Raw genomic sequence first — 20,081 nt, 5'->3', positions numbered from 1 at the left:
ATACTCTACCAACTGCGCAGTACAGTTTTTACTACCAGTCTAATAAATGCGCATCTTTGAAGAGCCAGATCTTTGAAATCTGACGTCCAAACCAGTGTCAAATTATGAAAATAATCAAAGAATTATTTTTTAAGGTTTTGTCAATTTAAAAAAAAGAACGTCTACAAATCTATAGGTGATTAGACAGACGAGAGAAGAATTTTGACATTACTCCAAAAGTAACTATAACCAGATCTATAGTCAGTGTGGCAAAACTAGTAACAACTGTAATTGGCAAAAGCATCCTGCAAAATCCAATCTAAATATTCGAGAACATTTAAAAGTGCGCTAAATAACTGTTCTCTTGGAGCGTTGGCCCCTGTTGGTCTCCACGGTGATGTTATTGCTTTGCCTGGAAGGTTCCACAGTATGCCGTTAATCCAGATTTTTTTCCTTATTGATGAAAAGGCTGTGGTCACCTGTCGGTATCCCTGACATCACTAAATATATTGCACTCCACTTTATGTCATGTAGTCTAACAGTCTAACATAGAGCTCTGTGTGCACTCAAAGATGATTTACATTGATTTATTTATTCACAAAGAGTCACTCTGGAGCAGACAGGAAAGAGATGTGACAGTCAGCAACCTCTCCAACCGATTCTTTACTCATACACATGCAAAAGCAGGGCGAGAAGTGTCTTGCCCAAGGACACGACAGTGGTTTGAAGTTGGAGTGGGATTCAGACCAACAAACTCATCACCTGAACCAACGTTACCCCAAATAATGTGTAACTTAACTCAGATGGTCTCCACAAGACTTAAAGGTGCACTATAACTCTTCTGGTGAAGTGTTTGTCACCTGCCTGTCTCACGAAAATGTTGTTGGTTTCCTTGAAATGTTCCACAGTATTGCATTAACTTACTTATTACTTTGTTTGGTGTCACTATGGAAAAGCTATGCCATTTTATGTAACATTACAGGCAAAGAAAAATACTCCAGGAAGACGAGCAGGTAATCCGTTTGACTAAAATGTCGCCCAGCATGACAATAAATCAAATTATCCCCATGTAGACAAGCAGGTGGCGCCACCAGACCAAATGAAAGGTCAGATCTGTGGAGAGACGACCTCAATAATAATTTTTTAAGGTATTTCTGAGCAATGTCATATCGAGACACGTCTAATGTTATATCTGACTGAATAAACACAAGATAGATACTTTTATTGCCTTTATTGACTGTAGAACATTCCAAGCAAAGCAATAACTCTATGGAGACAAGCAGGAAGCCGCCCCTCCACTAGAAAAGTTACGTAACATGACTTTAACATGTCTTGCTTATTCATACAGTAAAACTCAAGTACATTCAAGTACATCTTAACAATTATTAGGAGATACACTCAGCCCTGAGACGATTTCTGCTTTTGTCCGTTACACAAAAAATATAAAATACAACAGCAGAATTCAGAATCTCTTATATTTATGTTTTATTTTATGAGCTGAGGATGCCGATAGAGACCCTTTGCAGTTTAAACCTCCTCTCCCATTTCCGACTGTACTTACTTCCAGTGCAACCTACCGTTCTTTGAGCAGAGAGGTCTTCATTCTCTTGCTTTGAGATTACCGATATTGTGTAGCACCTGTGTGGGTATAAAGTCCCTGTATGACGTGTTACCTTTTCGTGATGCTCAATGAGGATTTCCACTACGATGTTCTGGAACTTGAGGTCCATGATGGCGGCGACCGTTTCCTCCTGAGGCCTCATTAGCGTGGGACCAAAAACTACGCCCAGATTGGCTACGGTCATCAGGTTCTGCTTACTGTGGGCGGCAACGCTACAGAGAGAGAACAGACGATTCAGATACTAACAAAACTATAAGGATGTAGAATTCTTGGTCGACTAAAAACATGTCCTGCCGATAGATTAGTTGACTAAAAAGGGGGAGTGGCCAATGCTTTCAAAACTATTACGTATCTCTATGTACCTGACCCAAACTGCATAGGAGCTCATTAACCTTAAAGATGGATTAAACTTGGTAAATTTAATCTCCCTTTAACATATGAATACCAAAAAGTAACAAATATTCAGATAACTCACTAATTTCTCAGCCCTACAAAAAGTAAATGCACTGTTCTTTTAAAGCTGCGATTTGCACGTTCATTTGATTTTTTTATCAGTAGATAACAGATGTGAAACCTGTCCCCCCTCCCATCACCTGTCTCTAGTCATCTTGTTTCAGTCCAAAGCTGGCACGCTATCAGACAACAGTAACATACAAAGCAACTAGTAGCGTTATGTGAGAATACAACAGGGCTTTTGCAATTAGCAATTTATGTTTTAAAAGCAATATTCTGTCCCAAGTTCACCTTTAAAATGTGTCCTGACTGAAATATAAAGTGCCACACTAATACAAGAATCACATTTCAGAACATGCTTGATCTAAACTACAGGTTAGCAGTTTTTTATACAGAATAAAACAGAATATTATGTTGTTTGTGGAGAAAAATAGCCTCCTGAGACCCGAGCTCTTGCATGACATGCTTTATTTATTTATCTTTGTTATTTGGGCTGATCGGGACCTGATGAGTTTAAATACAAAGAATTATCTTTTTACATTATGTAGTTTCTGAGAAAAAAATATGTAAATCAAATGTCCTCATATGTGGACATTTTACTCATTTTGATAAAACATTTGAATAATGATTTGCAAAAACTATTTATTAAGACCCTGAACATAGCAACATTTGTCCTGAATGTAAAAAACAAAATGAGAAACAACAATTGTGCCTCTTGGAACAATGTGTCTCATGTGAAGAGCTGCTGACAGGAGCAGGAAGAAAAACGAAAAAAATTAAAATCAAATATTCTAAACATTGTTAAAAACTGTTAAAAATGAATATATATAATATATTTACATTGTTGCTGTTCTTGTATGCTGTTATTCTTCATCTAATAATTTGCACTGTGGCCTAGACAAGCCAAAAACGTGTTGTCCACATATGAGGACGCCAGGTCTCAGGAGGTTAAGGTATTTTAAAAAATGCAACCTTCATAATTTGCAAGTTGTGTCCATTGAAATACTGATGTTGATCTAAATGCGGTTCATCTCACAGGCCTTGTTCTTTTCACTGTAAAAATATGTTGATAGGGGCTCAGTGGCCAGTAGGACTACCACTAGGGCACATTTTACAGCATTAATGGACTTCCTTATATTTGCTCTGGTGCTCACATAATGGCCAGAGACATGGCAGATGACTTAATGTGCACTAGAGTCTATGATCATCTAAAAATGAGGACTTAAAGCGGAGTTGATGACATTTCATTTTTGCCAACAGCAGTAATCCTCGCCAATAATCTTCAGTATAGACTTGGCTTTGCATATGGCGTCCATAGATCTACAGTTTATTGACTTTTATGTGGGTTGGCATGTTGTCATTACCACTGATCTATTCACCATCACAATACGCTTATGCTTTGAACTTCTTTGAATCGTTCAGCCTTATTACTGTGATGTACATACTTTTGTACTTTGTGGTCAATTGACATTTTTGGCGTTAGAAGAAACCAGCAAGCTATTTTACTCTGTATTGCTGAAAGTTACTAATTCATAGATTAATAAGGCAAGGCAAGTTTATTTGTACAGCACAATTTGTACACAAGGTAATTCAAAGTGCTTTACATTAAAATCACGATCCAACAAATCAAAACGTAAATAATCATCATAAAATTTACATTAGCAGGACAAAAGTGCAGAATAAAAACCTTTCAGTCATATGCACAGCTAAACAGAAATGTTTTAGCCTGGATTTGAACATTGTCAATGTAGAGGCCGGTCTCACATCTTCAGACTGTGCCAGGTTTTAGTTGCATAAAACTGAAACCCTGATCCCCCATGTTTAGACCTGACTCTGGCCACCAGCAGGAGGCCGGTCCCTGAAGTGAGTGTGAGATGTTAGTGCCATATGAACCATCTCAGACAGGTTCTTTGGTGCTGGTCCATGGAGAGACTTCACAAGCAGAGCTGCTTTAAAGACTATTCTCTGAGCCACAGGAGCCAGAGACCTGAGCACAGGACACATGTGTGAAATGCTGCCTGGTTCTAGTCAGGACCCGAGCAGCAGCGTTCTGAATGTACTGCAGCTGTCTTAACGCTTGTTGTACTGGAGACAAATGCATGGATAAGTCTCTCCAAGTCTGGTTTTGACAGTATACCTTTGAGGTCCCAGGACTGAACCCTGGGGCAACCCACGGGCTAGGTACATTTTATCTGAGATAATAAATATAGCATATTTATAAACAGAGTAAAGCTGCAAATCAGATACGACTGACTTCTTGTTAAGTTTAGGGCGGGGTCATAATATATATTTTTCACTGACAAAATGTAGTTTGACTTTTTAAAGGGGTGCCACAGAGCCACACAGGACAGAGGTACGCTCCCTGGGTTTTGTGTCTGTTGGCCAAATGTAAAGTGTTTTTGATAAAGCACTTCTGTTGTCAGACCCAGGTTTGATCCAATATGGCTGACTTCCTGTAGGATTTAGGGCGGGGCCATAATATAATTTTTGACATGATCTACTTTACATGCCAAGTTTCATCTGCAATGTGTTGAGTTTTCTTCAGGCCTGGCTCCCATTGGTCCCATGAAAATCGGTTTTGATTAGTCGAAACAAAAAAAAAATTACTGGTAGTACCCATCACTCCTACCAACTATAATTATATCTCTGAAGTTGAATAGGGAGCCAGTAACCGCCCTTAAGCAAACGTCCAAGGACTCATCACTGTTTCATTACATTTCTTTAACACTGACAGTGAAAGTAGGACAGCTCTAGGAATGTGAGCTGCTTTTCAAAGGGTCAAAAAAGTAGGTGGAATATATTTTTTTTTCCTTCCCTCTCTTAAAAAAAAAAAAAAAAAAAAAAAAAAGTTGTGGTCAGGTGAACAGATTTCACAGTCCCTCCGTGACGATACACTGCAGCATCTACAGAGAGAGACAGTTTAAATAGCTTCAAAGGGATGGCTTTGAAGACAAAAAACAGTGGTGACAACTCCCATTTATAACATCTCGAACGCGCCTCAGATAGGAGTGTGAAATCCTGGCTCTGCTCCTTCCCCCTGCAGGACATGCGCATACGCCAAACTTCAGAAAAATATTCAAGTCTTTCCAGTCTGCGGAATTTCACGCCGGATAATCCAAATTCAATTTCAATAGCGCTGCCTTTTAACCAGCCTCTGATTCTGAGTGGGGCTTCTATGAAAAAAGATCCAACAGACTTTGAGAGCCTCGGGGAAAAGACGGATTATTTACTTATCTTCAATTTGCTCATATTTAGTTTGTGAAAAGCTTGTTGAGGTAAAAAACCTTGTAATGTGGGCGAGCGCTATTTCTTAAATCTTCAATCAATCCATCTAATCTTTCAAATGGAGGGATGTAGAGTGGGCAGGCTACAGTGAGGGGGGCAAGTGGGGTGATCGCAGGAGAGGGCTTCATTTGAGTGGTCCGTTTTATTGCACCTCGCTGTAGAGATGGGAGCTGCATGTTAAACAGCCCAAGTACAATGGATGTTATTTCTGTCTACAAATACAAACGTAACCTGGACATTACTTATTTAAACCCTCCATCTGTTTTAAGGTTTTAAATGGACCTATTTTTGACTCCATTTTAATTACCCAATACTTGTGTACCTTCCTGGATATAACAAGTCAAATAGTTAAGAGACATGCTAGTTTGAGTGCAATGCATGGGGATGGATGTGTTTTATGCCATACTGTGGAATATTACAACCAAAATGAAACAAGCAGGTACAGGTGTATGTTTCTCCAAGTTTTTCAGTGCAATAAAAACAATCAAAGTCTTGTCAGGGCATTTTAGAGAAAAAGGCTAATTTCTCTAAAGTAGCAATAAATATTGTGACATCACCATTTTCTACTACAACTAATGACTTTTTAATGTGTTTCCCCTGTTGGGCATTAAATGAGCTACTTTGAGCCTTAAGGAGAAGTAGTAGGGGAATGTAGGGGCGAAATTACTAGGAACGTTGTGCAATTAAGCAAAAACTGTTATTCGGATACATTTTTTAAAAATCATATCACTTTTTCCTAGTTGCTATATCATATGCACACAAACTAGTAAACTATGTCCACCCAAGTCGTAGTAATGAGTAGTGCTGTCGCCATACTAAAATGTCAAACTTGATTTCGATACTAAGGAATAGACTTGATACTCAACACAGATTCCGATACCACAATGATAATAAAAACAGTTTTTATTTAGAATAGAATGTAATTTTCAACATTAAATCGTAGTACTTTTTTATATTCCCATGTGGTTTTATATCTGTGTACTCCCTCAGTCGTCCAGGTAGGCTCCATAGTGGTCCATAGACATATACTAGTCCAGGGATGCTCAGACTTTTTCAGTATGTGAGCTACTTTTAAAACGATCGTGTCTGAAAGATCTACCACCTAATACAAAAATGTTAAACATATATTTATTTGTAAATGTATGATGAATTCTTACATGTACAGTGCATTTTGATGTACCTCGCACAACGTCATGAGATAATACTGCACAACACAATTGAACTTCTTACATGTTCATAATTAGTTAAATGATGATTACTGCTCTGATGACTTGCACTGAATGGAATCAGTGAGGGATGCATAGTTCGGGCAGTAGCTTCTGACAGCCAGCCAGGAGTAAAATTGCATTTTTCGTTTGAAAGCGATAACAGAGCTAATCATGTTGATTACGGTTTTGCCTTTTTTTATAGCCATAAAAACGCCACCAAAAAAAAGGTCACACACTGTAATATTTGGTTATTCCGCCTTTAGCTTTGATTACGTCACACATTCGCTGCAGCATTGTTTCGATTTCGCTTCTGGAACGTCACAAGATTCATTTCCATCCAGTGCTGCATTCATTTTTCACCAAGATGTTGCATTGATGATGGTCGAGTCTGACGCTGCACAAAGCCTTCTCCAGCACATCCCAAAGATTCTCAATGGGGTTAAGGTCTGGACTCTGTGGTGGACAATCCATGTGTGAAAATGATGTCTCATGCTCCTGAACCACCAAAACCAAATCACAATTTGAGCCCGATGAATCCTGGCGTTGTCATCTTGGAATAAGCTCGTGCCATCAGGGAAGAAAAAATCCATTGATGGAATAACCCTGGTCATTCAGTATATTCAGGTGTCAGCTGACCTCATTCTTTGAGCACAGGCTGTTGCTGAACCTAGACCTGACTCGTACCTATTTGCTTAGTGGATTTCTTGTTCTGATACAGCTCAAGACGCTAAAACTATTCAGGAAAGGTTCATTTCTGTCCATCAAATGTGACTTTTTTAAGCATTAATATCTGCACAAATGAGTATTTAGTTTCAATACTAGTTTTAGTATTGATTTGGATCTGATTTTCAATATTTTTAACGACCCTAATAATGAGTAAGAACTTCAATTAAGAAGTCCAGATTACTTTTTGAAACCTTTTGTTGAGACTACAATAAAATATAAAAACACAGAAAAAAATGAAATACAGCAACGAAATATGAAGTTATAACTAAAACACAGCATAAAGCAACAAAACTTGTATAATTGTTAAAACTTAATTACGTGATCAAAACAGAAACTTAATGCTTTTAATTACTGTTTTACTCGAATGTTGTTTGCAAATTTCTCCAATTAGACTCCAGGTTTTCCCAGGACGCGTGGGAACCCTGACAATCAAAAATCTGAGAAGCTTTGAGTGCGAGCTGCTCACCAGTGTCTGAGAAGAGCTGAGAAGATATGGACTGACAGCAGGGATGGAGGAGTGCGGAGAGTGGGAGGGAGAGAGAGAGGAAAGAGAGGAGAGAGAGAGCGAAAAAAGGAGAGAGAGAGAAAGCATGTGGAGTGTGAATGAGGAGACAGACAGGAGGCGGAGGAGGAGGAGGAGGAAGAGGAGGAGGAGGGCCTAAACTTCGACCCCAAACACTCACTTGGCCAGATGCTTCATGAGGAGCCCCAGGACTAGTCGATTTTTCTCGGGCAGTTTGTGGACCAGGCAGTGGACGGCTTGGATGCGAGACTCCGGACTCCCGCCCTCTGTTCAAACGCACAACAAGCACCGGCATTAGACAACAAGGAGAAAGCCCAGCGCTCTGCTAGTGGCACAGAGCCAGCCAACGCAGCCTAGATCTGGAAAGGAGCTGCGGTGGTGAAAGTGTTATTCAATACACGTTTGGGATTTTTACACTCCTGGTGAAATTATGCTAGAATCTGAGGTTTTGAGCTGGGGGCAATTCGCAAAACATGAAACTGATGATTAGCAAAGATAAAATCATCAATTCTCTATTTGTAATTACGTTGGTAGAACATGTGAGATGCAAAATGAGCCATCTTTTCAGAATTTTCTAACAAATGTGGGGCCGTAAAGAGCTGACTCCCCCAGAAGCAACACGTAGCAGCTAGCGCGCCACATACCAACGGCCATTATCGGCAAGATGATAATGATAATGCTCAACCTTTGCAAGTAAGAAAGAGTGCTGGAATTTCTCTACTTTTGATATATGAATTCATAAAATATAAGCATTGAAATCCATTAGATATTTTAAGATATTAGACCCCAGTTATTTTGCCATTTGTACGTAATAATACCCTTTTAGCTCCGGTACAGTCCTACACAGGCACAGCCATCAGCAGCGACACCAAGGTCAGGGTCGAAGGTCAAAGTTTATTTATATAGCGCACTCAAAAACAGACATGTATATGATTAGTTAGACCACATATGTCACTAAAACAAAAAGTCTTGTTTTCCCTATATTGATCATTTTGGTGATGTTTATAATTTTAGTTCCTGGTTGGACACGAGCAGCAGTTATGACATACGTAGAGTCAATTCCATAACTGTGACCTAGCAACCACAATGTCAACAAGAGATGAAACTTGTCTAATTTACACAATAGTTAAGATTTGCTGACGAGAAACACTAAGGGATTCTGTTTTACAACTCAGCGCAGCTTCCTGTATTTTTCACTTTTCTTCTCAACTATTTTCCACAAACTGTCTCCTTAACTGATGCAAAAATATGATAAAGTGCTATCCCATCAAATGAAATAATAATTACAAAAACATGAGAAAAACACTTTAACGATATAGACAGCATCAGAATAAGATTAAAACACAGATATATTCAAATCTATCAACCCAAGTTAAGAATGCAAATGATGATTCAAAGCCAGATTTAAAACTCTCCACCACATCACATCCCCCCACAGCTCTGCAAAAGCTAAGAAGACGAAGAAGAAGGAAGGGCGATGTTGATACAGGGTCTTTTAGCCTCCCTGAGTTTTGGCACGAGGCTCGGTGTGCTGCTGCAAGCTTTATTTTATCGACGGTGCCGTGGAAAAGGGTTGTCTTATACCCCCCCGGATCATCTCTTAAACATTTGCTCACACATGGGCATCTGACCGCCCACACGCACAAACAGACGCTCACCCAAAATCATTACTATGGGAACGGCCAGGATGCAGACAAGTGTGGAGCCTGTCACCCGTCAAAATCATATTCATTGCTAATCCATTCCCCTCCTCTCGTTAGGAGGGCATTGCGAGCGCCCGATAAAAATGTCAACCTCGTCCCATAATAGCACTTGTTGTTGTAATGCGATTCGCGGTTTGGCTGGCTTTAAACACATTTGATGCATAAATGAGCGGAGGAGGGTGAATATAAGAAGAGGGGTGGAGGAGGGGGGTTGGGGGTTACACCTTTTAGCTCCAGGTTAATGTCATATTGGTTCAGTGTTATATAATATGGGTTTTGGGCCAACGTAAATAAAGCCAACGCAACGATTAGTAGGATTATAGTTATTTACCCAGACTATATCTCATTTGCTTTGGGGTGTTAGGTCCAGTTGTTTCACTATCGGTAAATAATAATTTTTAACAATATGGAAGTTAAGTATTGCAGTAAATGTTAAGAAAATGTGTGTAATTATTTAGCGTATTGAAGTGTTAGCCGTAAAAAAAAATAAAAATATTTAAAGAGGTGTGATATTAGGCCTGTCATGACAACAAATTTTGAAGTGTGATATATTGCTGAACAAACTAGACGATAAACGATAATATTCAAACTAATTTAACACATTTTTACACATTAATCCTAAAGCCTGATAAACCGAGGTAAACACTTTTCTAAATGTACCATATTGTTAAAAAGCATGAGCTGCAACAAATAAACAGCTCAATGTATCTATAATGAGTCATATAATTAATTATTTGCAGCTAAAATCTTATCACAGTACTAAAAAACCCCCACAAAAACACAAGAAGTTCCCTGCTTGTGCAAATAAAAAGTACCTACCCATAAGTACAGACCCCCCAAAAGTACTGTTCTATCATTTATTAACTGATAAGTTGATATAGTATTTATTGTGACAGGCCTATGTAGTATTTTTGTTGTTCATATCACTGTTCACATCACCAATTGTAGGATAGCAGTAGTACAAACTTCATCAGTAGGTTTAGCACATGGTTAAAGGTACTGTAACCAATTTATTCCATGTATTTGAGCAAAATTTGTCTTGCCCCAATATACAAATTTTATATAAGTAGCTCTTAATGTCACAATAAGTCTACTATGTACTATCTGCATCTAACTATTGTCAGATAATCACATTGGAACCCTTAGCATTCTAGTTGTTGTTAGCATTACCTTAACAGAAGCCGCTCAACTAGCTCTGTTATTCACGTTTTTTATTTTATTATTTAAATGAGCAAAACGCAATATAGCAGTAGTGGGGTAAAAAGTTACAGGCAAAAATAGCAGTTGCTGTCGAGGGGGGAACCTGTAAACAAACTGTGGCATTTTGCTGTGTGGCTGTCTGACAGCTAGGGTAGACCTATAAATATATGCAATGTTAAAAAGCATTACCATAATCCCCAACATCATATCTATACATAAATACTTTTGCTATGTATTTTATGCTTGCACTTTACGTTAGGGCAGAGTAACAGAAAGGAAGTAACATGGTAACTGTAATAATGGATTTGGCAGCCATGTTTTTTTCCATGTCATTACCAGGAAATACTTCTTGGTAATATAGGGCCGTTGTATTGGGCTTGGTTTAGAGCTAAAATGATATTGCCATGACACTATAGACTCACAGGTGTGTCCTATTTGCCTATAACTGCCTTATTACAACGCAATTACTGTGTACTAAAGTAAAGTGTTACCTATTCTACTACATACAACGTGTCAATACAACTTGGACATTTTTTGTTCCAGGTTTGAGTCCAGTTTAGTCCTGATGTAAACTAGACTTGGCCTTCTTCTAATACTTGGTTAGTCCTGGTCTAGAAAAATGTTTAGTTCCAGTTAAGACCAAGTGTGAAGGTGCTGAAAGTTAAAGGTGCTACATCTGATTTTCATGGTCTTGAAAAAGTGAAAAACAGAACTAGTTCATTTTAAGCAGTTTGCAGTGGTCCAAAGCTATTCCTCACTTATCTTGCGCTTTATGAGCATCCTAATTATGAGTTCACAACTTTCAGAAGCCAGAGCGGAGTTTTGCCATCACTGTAATGCTAAAAACAACTAGCATGTTAACAGCACACCTCCTGATTCTTGGATATTCAGTCTTTATAATCAGATGCAAACAGTAGAGAGGACTTATTTTGACCTCAAGAGCTGCTTATATATATGCATGGGAAAAAATGCAGTTTCATGAAAATAATGTCAATGCAATTTCTCATTTATCCAGTAGGGGGCCATAGTAGAAAAATATTCAAAAAGCAGTTATCTGTATATTTGTTATCTGAGCAATTCTGGCTAATCACACAGACGATTAATGTCATCCGCCCGTAGCTCTCCTCTGTATCTGATCATTGGTTTGTTGCAATTAGACAGTGTTAGCTCGTCAAATGCTCCATACATTAAGCTGTTAAAAAGTCTCTGCTAATGTTTTCCACCCACTCCCTGGCAGAATGCACATGAAGTCAGTCAAGTTAGCGTTTGCCAAAACTATGCAAGATCTTGTTTATTCGTAGATTATATTTATGAATATGCTTCTTGTTTTTCCATAAAAAAAACTCTACTCTTGGGACCAGCGTGAAAAATTCCATTACTACTACTAGTACTGTCCTCACAATGGTGTAATTAAGCCTATAATTTAGGGCAAATTAATGTCATGTTAAACGGATTAAAAATGTGGCAAAAACCCAAATTATATATCTCCTGAAATGACTTTAACTCCTATTTGCGATGAGTGGGCCTCTGTTTTTTTTTTGTTTTTTTTGTGGCTATAGTTTTTTTAAATGACGCCAACACAAAGCAATTCTGTTTACATTCAGAATACAAATACGAGCAGTGTTCAAACTTACTTGCGGGGTTGATGAACTCTTTGTACAGTCCATAGGTCATCAGTGGCTCGGGTAGGCTCCTAAGGAAGGAAGACAACAAAGAAAGAAACAAGAGGAGGATGGAGGGAGAAGGGAGGAGGGAGGAGGGAGAAGGAGAGTTCAAGTTAGCAAAGGGGGACAGAAATAGCGCTTTTTTATAGGGTCTGCTCACACTGGAATGATTAATGCGGCAGGGACGGCGGAGAGAATTAGACGGTGTATGCGCAGTGATAACCAAGTTCATCTGAAGGTACTGGACACAAGCCAAAAGCTCTGAGCCTCAGAGGAAACATAAGACTGGCAGTGGATAGGAACAATACAATGTAATAGACAATTTACACAATGTATGGACATATAATGATATGGCTGCATTATAGATCACTTAATGTAACTTTACAATCAATATTTCAGGAATATGTTGCATAATTTACTGTTCATTGAAAATATAATGTAAAAAAGGCAGATTTCAAATATGATTTTCCTTAAAGCTACCATCTGCATGTTTTTTGTTGCCAGTTTTCTTCTGTCAGACCAAATCTGGCACAGTATCAAACAGCAGTAGCACAGATAGCATCTAGTGGTGATATGTGAGAATACAACAGGGTACAAATGGTTGCTTTAAATCCTGGTTTAGCCTTGTTTAGTCTCTTAATTTCTTTTCTAACTGAAGTGGACTTATATAGATTTTGCAATACACAACATCATCAAATATTGCCCTGTTAAGTTGACAGATAGTGCACATACTGCATGCAAGTGTAAATAAATGGGAGAAATGTGAAATATTGTGAAAAACATCCCACCTGATTGAACCTGAGAAAAAAACATGCATATTCCACATATTTTGATGCTATAAGATGCAGAAAAGTTGAACCAGACTAGTTAAAATGGCAGCTGAACATGTCTACACACCTATTTGTTTGTTAATATATTTCTCTGACAATGTGCACACATCAGAAAAGGACATGCTTTATAGTAATAATAATAACGGCCTTGAGCTTAGCGGCCTACTGGATTAGTAGTTTTTGGAATTGTATTCAAAATAAAACACATTCATCACCTTATGACACACCATTTTACAAATGTTAAGAGTACGTAAACAACTTCTTGCAATCACTGCCTATATTCTTTGCAAATGCAGCATCAAATTTTCTTAGTTTATTTCACTTTATGTTATTCACTTACTAACCTTATGCCCTCATTACCTTTAAAATCATTCTAAGGTTTGTCACCCCAGTGTGCTAGCATACATTAGCACTTGTTAATTAGCTGGAAGGAATGCTGCTTTGCCAGTCAAGATAAAAGTAAACTTCATCTCAACCGTTATCACATGCCTCAAATGTCTGAGTAATTTACAGAGATCACCATATTTTAGATTTAAAAGTGAACAGACTCGAGCTAATATTACAGACATTAGAATAACTTGGTCATTAGGAGGCAAAATATTATAGCCTCATAAATGAACATGATAAATTACGGCATCAAATAGAAAGATGATGAAAATATTTGATTTATATTTAGTTTAAAGATGAAATATGTATGTTTTCCAGTGAAGGGTCCGCCACCTGCTTGTCTACATGGAGATGTTATAGGCTTTGTTTAAATGTTTAACAATACTGCATTAAACTGATCTCCATGAAAACAAGCAGGTGACACCACATAGCAAAGATACAGGTCAGATCTGTGGAGAGGCAGACACAGTTTTTTGAGCAATAGAATAGAATAGAATAGAATAGAATTATTTCCATTATGCCTCAGAATCATTTTAAAGCTAATTTCCATCACTAAAAGCTAACAAAATATATTAAGGTCTAATTTTGATATAATATGTGAAAAAACAACACCTTTCCTTGCAATTGCATTTGTTCATACTCTAAAATCGTGCTAACAATAATTTGAACTACTGACTATTTAGTCAGTAGTTCAAGTGTCATTGCAAAGTTCCCTTCATTCATTTATAAATGTGCATTACAAAGTGACATATTTCTGATATTTCATATCAGTCAAAAGTTTGGATAAACCCTCTCATTTTTTTCCCTTCATGTTACTACTTTCTACATTTAGATAAATATATGAAGCAGCATATACTGAATTATGTAGCATAGAAAAAAAGTGAAATAACTCAACTGAAAATTGTTTATATTTTATATTCAGATCCTCAAGGTAGCCACCCTCTGCTTTGTCGACAGTGCTGCCAACCCTGGCCTTGGCTCTCACTGAGCTTCTTGAAATGGTTTTCACTTCACAGCTGTGCATTGACAGGGTCAAGAAATGCCAAAAGTACAAAGCAGGTTCAAAGTAAGGGGTGGCTATTATTAACAATATAAAATATAAAACAAGTTTGAGTTGTTTTGAGTTTATTTTTTGTTTATTACATTCCAAATGTGTCCATTCATAGTTTTGATGCCTTCAGGGAGAATCCATAATGAAAATAATCATGAAAATAAACAAGAAACATGTCTACCCAAAGTTTTTGCTGATAGTGTGTCTAAATTTAATTATTCACAGAATACCGAGTACCTGCCTTAAAATGTATTTTGCATTTTGGTGCCATCAAAGTACTGTATCTTGAATATTTAAGTATATTTAGTTGCATTATATTATGGTGTTAAAACGTGTTGTTATGTATTTATTTATTGTTGATTAGAGGAGGGAGGGAAAAATAATGTCATCTGAATATCACCAAATGAAAGAGTAACTTTACCAGATTAGTACATATTCAGGATTTATATTTAGGTTCAGAACACTGCTTACCTTAGATAAAGCTTTAATGCACTAGTTATTGTTTTTACGTCCCAGTCCTCACTTGCAGCCAGATCCACATCGTTGCTCTTCTCATCTGTATAAGTGACACAAAATACATACTGAATCAGAAACATGAAAATCACATGTTTAAAACATATTTTAATATGGACTTCAGATTGGGCATTGACCAGATATTCAAAGGCCTCATTATCAACACTTACTTTCATTAAGCTAAGCCAAACCTTTATTTGGCTCACAATGGGAAAATGACAATAACATTCCATTATTATAATTCACAAGTGTCATCCTAGAAAGTCCAAACATGTAATATAAATATGTAACTTGTAATTATCCAGATGAGGACAAAAGCAGTGCGACCAGCCTGGGGGTTTCACGTTGGGCCCCAGCGGACTTTTGACGGAAGTTACAGCTTGTGTTGCTTCTCTACTCATTACAACTTTAATTAATCCCTTACTATTTGAGTGTCTCCATGGGGACCGGAGGGCTGTGTTGTGCTTGAACAGAGAAGGGGGGGATAGTCGCAAAGTTAAGTAACCTCAGATGAATAACAAGGCGAGCTGAAAGTGCTTGGATCCAATAAGAAGTAGTGAGGTGAAAGACTGAAGTTCATAGGAAGGACTCAATACCCTGCCAGTCTCACTCCCGTAAAAACTAAAACTTAAAAACCGACATAACACACCCTTGACTGTACATTTTAGGGGGAAACTAAAACGACATGGCCACTCCAACAAGATGAAGAGGGATGATGAGAGATAATGCGGACTCAACAGAAGTTACAGCCGGCACTGACATAAACACGTCTAGGCTCGTTGATCTGCTGGAGAAACATTGAGCAGCCTTATCCGTGGAGTTTAAGACCTCCATCTCAAAACTGGAAAATAAACCGCATCTCATTGAAAGTAAGGTGTAAGATCACGGGATGAAAATAACCTCCTTCAAAGCCTCTGCTAACGATTATGAGACAAGACTGCTAGCTCTTGAAAACACGTGCACTACGCCAACTGAAAGCAACACCAAACTTCAGGCCAAAGTGCTGGACTTAAAATCACAATCTCTGTGCAATAACATCAGAATCACGGACTTGCCTGAATCCATCGAGGCACCACGACCAACAGCCTTCTTCCCTGAGCTTTTACTGGAAGTGTTAGGACCACTCTTGGGCAAGTCCGTGCATGAATGTGACCGAGCCGATCAAGCCCAGATTAAAAAAAAATGACCTCCATTCCCTCTATCTTCTCAATTTTCAACCAATTTGGTACAATTTCAGGGTACAGATTTGCTACCCTTTAAAGCTGCTGAAGGAGGTTTTAAATATTTCTGCGTTTTCATTACGAACGACTTTAAAATGTTAGCTTTACATTGGTCAATAAGGGGTTCAAAGTTTGTTGCAGACTGTGCCAGATGGAATACATTCCCTCGTTCAACTGCAGGAGGAGTCAACTTAAACAAAATGTCTCATTGCAAAGTTTCTATATTTGTTCCAACATACACCAATTTATATTACAAAACTTTCTTCCAAATTTTAGACAAACATGTAGACAGCTTTATATGGGTCTATAAACCACCTCATGTCAGAAGAGCAATACTACAGCTTCCAAAATCATCTAGAGTCCTGGCACTTCCAAATTTTCGTCATTATTATTGGGCATTAAATGTCAGCAAAATTATATACTGAACAAGCTATACATCTGCTGACCCCAGCTTACCAAGTCTTCAAGCTGAGACAGCGTCATCATCCTGTTCTGTGTTCTGTGGTCTGAGTCCAGCCATCATCAATCAAACTGTGTAATATTTCATACAATTCAGTAGTCACACATACAATTAAAATCTGGAACCAATTCAGAAATCATTTGGACTTAAGCAAAGCCTCTCTCCAGATCCTCATTTTAAATAACCATCTATTTCAACCTGACTCTGACCAAGCATTTGCGACGTGGTCAGAAAACAGCCTCTGCACATTAAAAGATCTTTGCCTCTTTCAAATCCCTGCGTACTAAATTAATTCTTCCAAATAATCATCTTTTTCGTTACCTGTAAAGTCGCCATTTTATTTAAAAACAGTTCCCTCGCTACCCCAACCGCCCACCTGAAGCACGAATTGATCTGTTAATTAATTTACAATGGCGCGAGAAACACTTGACTTCGCTTATCTACTCCAAAATAAACCCTTTTATCTCAGATCCAACCATTAGCTTTAAATAAAATGGGAACATGATTTTACAACTATAATCTCTGACAGCCAATGGGATGAAATAAAGAGACTTTTACACAGCTCATCGACCTGCGCTAGACATGCTTTAATGCAATTTAAGGTGCTATACAGAGCTCACCTTACCAACAGCAAGCTAGCACAAAGACACTCAGAGGTGTAAGATGCCTGCCCTAGATGCAAGAATTCTAGAGCAGACCATATACTGTGCACATGTTTTGGACATGCCTGATGCTTGAACTTTAACAGCCACATCAAATCAGTAACATCTGCAGCTTTTTACCATCTAAAAACAGCAAAAATCAAAGATATACTGTCAAAACTAGACTTAGAGAGACTTATCCATGCATTTCGGTTAGACTACTGTAACATCCTTCTCACTGACCTCTCCAAACGAGCTTTAAGACAACTGCAGTACATCCAGAACACTGCTGCTCAGGTCCTAACTAGAACCAGGAAGTACTTCACACATGCGTCCTGTGCTCAGGTCTCTGGCTCCTGTGGCTCAGAGAATAGACTTTAAAGCAGCTCTGCTTGTGAACAAGTCTCTCCATGGACCAGCACCAAAGAACATCTCCAACATGTTAGAGCCACATGAACCATCTCACACTCTGAGGACTTCAGGGACCGGCCTTCTGCTGGTGCCCAGAGACAATGTTTAAATCCAGGCTGAAAACTGTTCTCTTTAGCTGTACATATGACTGAAAGGTTTTTATTCTGCACCCTTCTCTTTTAATGTTAATAGTATGATGATTATTTATGTTTTGATTTCTTTGTATTGTGATTATAATGTTCTTATTCTGTAAAGCGCTTTGAATTACTTCGTGTACAAACTGTGCTATACAAATAAACTTGAATTACCTCGCCTAATGAATACTGGTCTAACATCTTTGCAACTCTAGGTCCTTCAATTCACTGTAAATGCTAGCCCCCTGACAGCTCTATATATAACCTCATACATGTCACCAATTTCTAAGCGCGTCATTACCTTTACCACACTGCTAGCTAAATGCTTAATTCTACTTAAATGGAAACATAAAACACCTCCAATGCACGATAGTTGGCGACAAGAAATAGTAAATCCAAAGTAAATCCATTTAGAAAAAGTATGTTGTGTAATTAATGGGTCACAGTAGCGGTTCCATTGTACATGAAACCTTTCTGCAATATACTGACGCAAATGTGTAAAACAAGTAATAGGGAAGTGTAGATGGGGACAGAGAAACCACAATCTAATCTTCATTTCAGTCGTTTCCTCTCTTTAGTATTTTCTTCTATTTAGTAATCTATCCACCGTTTTCTTTCTCTTTTATTTTATCATTATTATTTCATTTTTTCCCCCTTAGTAAATGATTTTCTTATTTTAATTACCGATTCCGCTACACTGATACGCCAACAGATGGAATGAGTAATCAAAGGAAATACATATACAGGAACTACGCACCACATTGTAAATTTACCTCACTCGGACAGATTCTATATAAAAATGTCATTAAAAAAAGATTTGAGGTTCACAGGAGACAGAGCATGTTTCTTAATTGGATTTCCCAGCTAATGTTAAAGAAGGGGAGCGTGGAGCTTGCTACATGTTACAAGGTTGTTCCCTCATCAAAAACATGCCTGAAGAAGTTTTATATGTCATCAATGCATGTTTGAGTAATTTAATGATCTCTACCAGACCCTATTTGAAACGTCCTTATGATTAGCAGTGCGGGCCTATCCAAAGCTTAACCCACAAGCCTACATCACCCATGCACCCGTAAGGCAATTATCCATAAATATACAAAACCAGGATACAAAACGATATAGTACAACGTCACAAACCTGATGCAATGTGTAGTAGTTTGTGAAAGCAGAGAGCCTTGTCAAAAACTAAACTGAAATTTCAAAATAATCAAAGGTAAAATGGTGATCCAAATATGCAATGTGCTAATACTTCATAGAAATGTAATAAGTTTGTGTCAGTAAGCGTTTGCATTTGCCATTGATTTTACAAACAGAGACCCACGAGAAGCAGAGACATTTGAGAAGAGAGATTTTAGGCTTCTATGATGAGATGACCTTGAACAGAAGCCATTACAATTATCTAAATACACAGTCTTCAGTACAGACTTCATACTTGTCCTGCCTTAAGCCCAGTTTAGTCCTGATGTGAACTCTGTTTGGTCCTGTTCTAGTCCTAGTTTCAAGTCCTGGTTTAGTCCAGATTTAGTCCTAGGTTCGGTCCCAGCTTTGTTTAAGCGTGTGAATGCAGCCTAAAACTACAATAACACATTCAATTTCCCAAAAAGCTGTAATTAAGCACTTGTGTTTAGCTTTTGGTCTGTATTTTTCTGGTAGCCATGATCTGTGGTCCCTAAACTAAATATCGCAATTTAAAGGGTTGCATTTGGATAATCACACTTTGGAAAATTACAGCTATTGTTGTAGTAACTGACATTTAAAAATGAGCACTGTAAAATGAACATCAATATTAAAGAGAAATTGCACAATTGGTGAAAATAAATTGTATTTAAAAACCACATTCACACACACATTTATACAACAGTGTACACAGACACAGGGGGTGACGTGGATTAAGTGTCTTGCCCAAAACACAACAACACCATTTATCTGTGGGAGCTGGAATCGCACCGCCAACTTGTGGATCAGTGGATATGACTGCTCTACCAATGATGTTTGTTGAAAGCGAGATTTGAACTGCCAACCTTTGAATCAGTGGACAAACACTCCACCCACTAAGCTACTGTTCTAAAGTC

General features: G+C 38.1%; 1 protein-coding gene across 1 annotated transcript in view; it reads right to left on the bottom strand.

The window, feature by feature from the left end:
* arhgap10 (Rho GTPase activating protein 10) overlaps positions 1-20,081 on the bottom strand; it is a 95,977-nt gene that overhangs the window by 32,551 nt on the left and 43,345 nt on the right. The window contains exons 15-18 of the mRNA XM_033968437.2: positions 15,102-15,186; positions 12,333-12,391; positions 7,956-8,061; positions 1,653-1,812 (exon numbers count right to left, since the gene is read on the bottom strand). Coding sequence (XP_033824328.1) covers positions 1,653-1,812; positions 7,956-8,061; positions 12,333-12,391; positions 15,102-15,186 — 410 coding nt within the window. The remainder of the gene's footprint in view (positions 1-1,652; positions 1,813-7,955; positions 8,062-12,332; positions 12,392-15,101; positions 15,187-20,081) is intronic.

The sequence above is a fragment of the Periophthalmus magnuspinnatus genome, chromosome 1, assembly GCF_009829125.3.
Source record: "Periophthalmus magnuspinnatus isolate fPerMag1 chromosome 1, fPerMag1.2.pri, whole genome shotgun sequence".
NCBI classification, from domain to species: domain Eukaryota; kingdom Metazoa; phylum Chordata; class Actinopteri; order Gobiiformes; family Gobiidae; genus Periophthalmus; species Periophthalmus magnuspinnatus.
The sequence above is the reverse complement of the archived record's forward strand: the minus strand, read 5'-3'. Positions and strand labels throughout refer to the sequence as shown.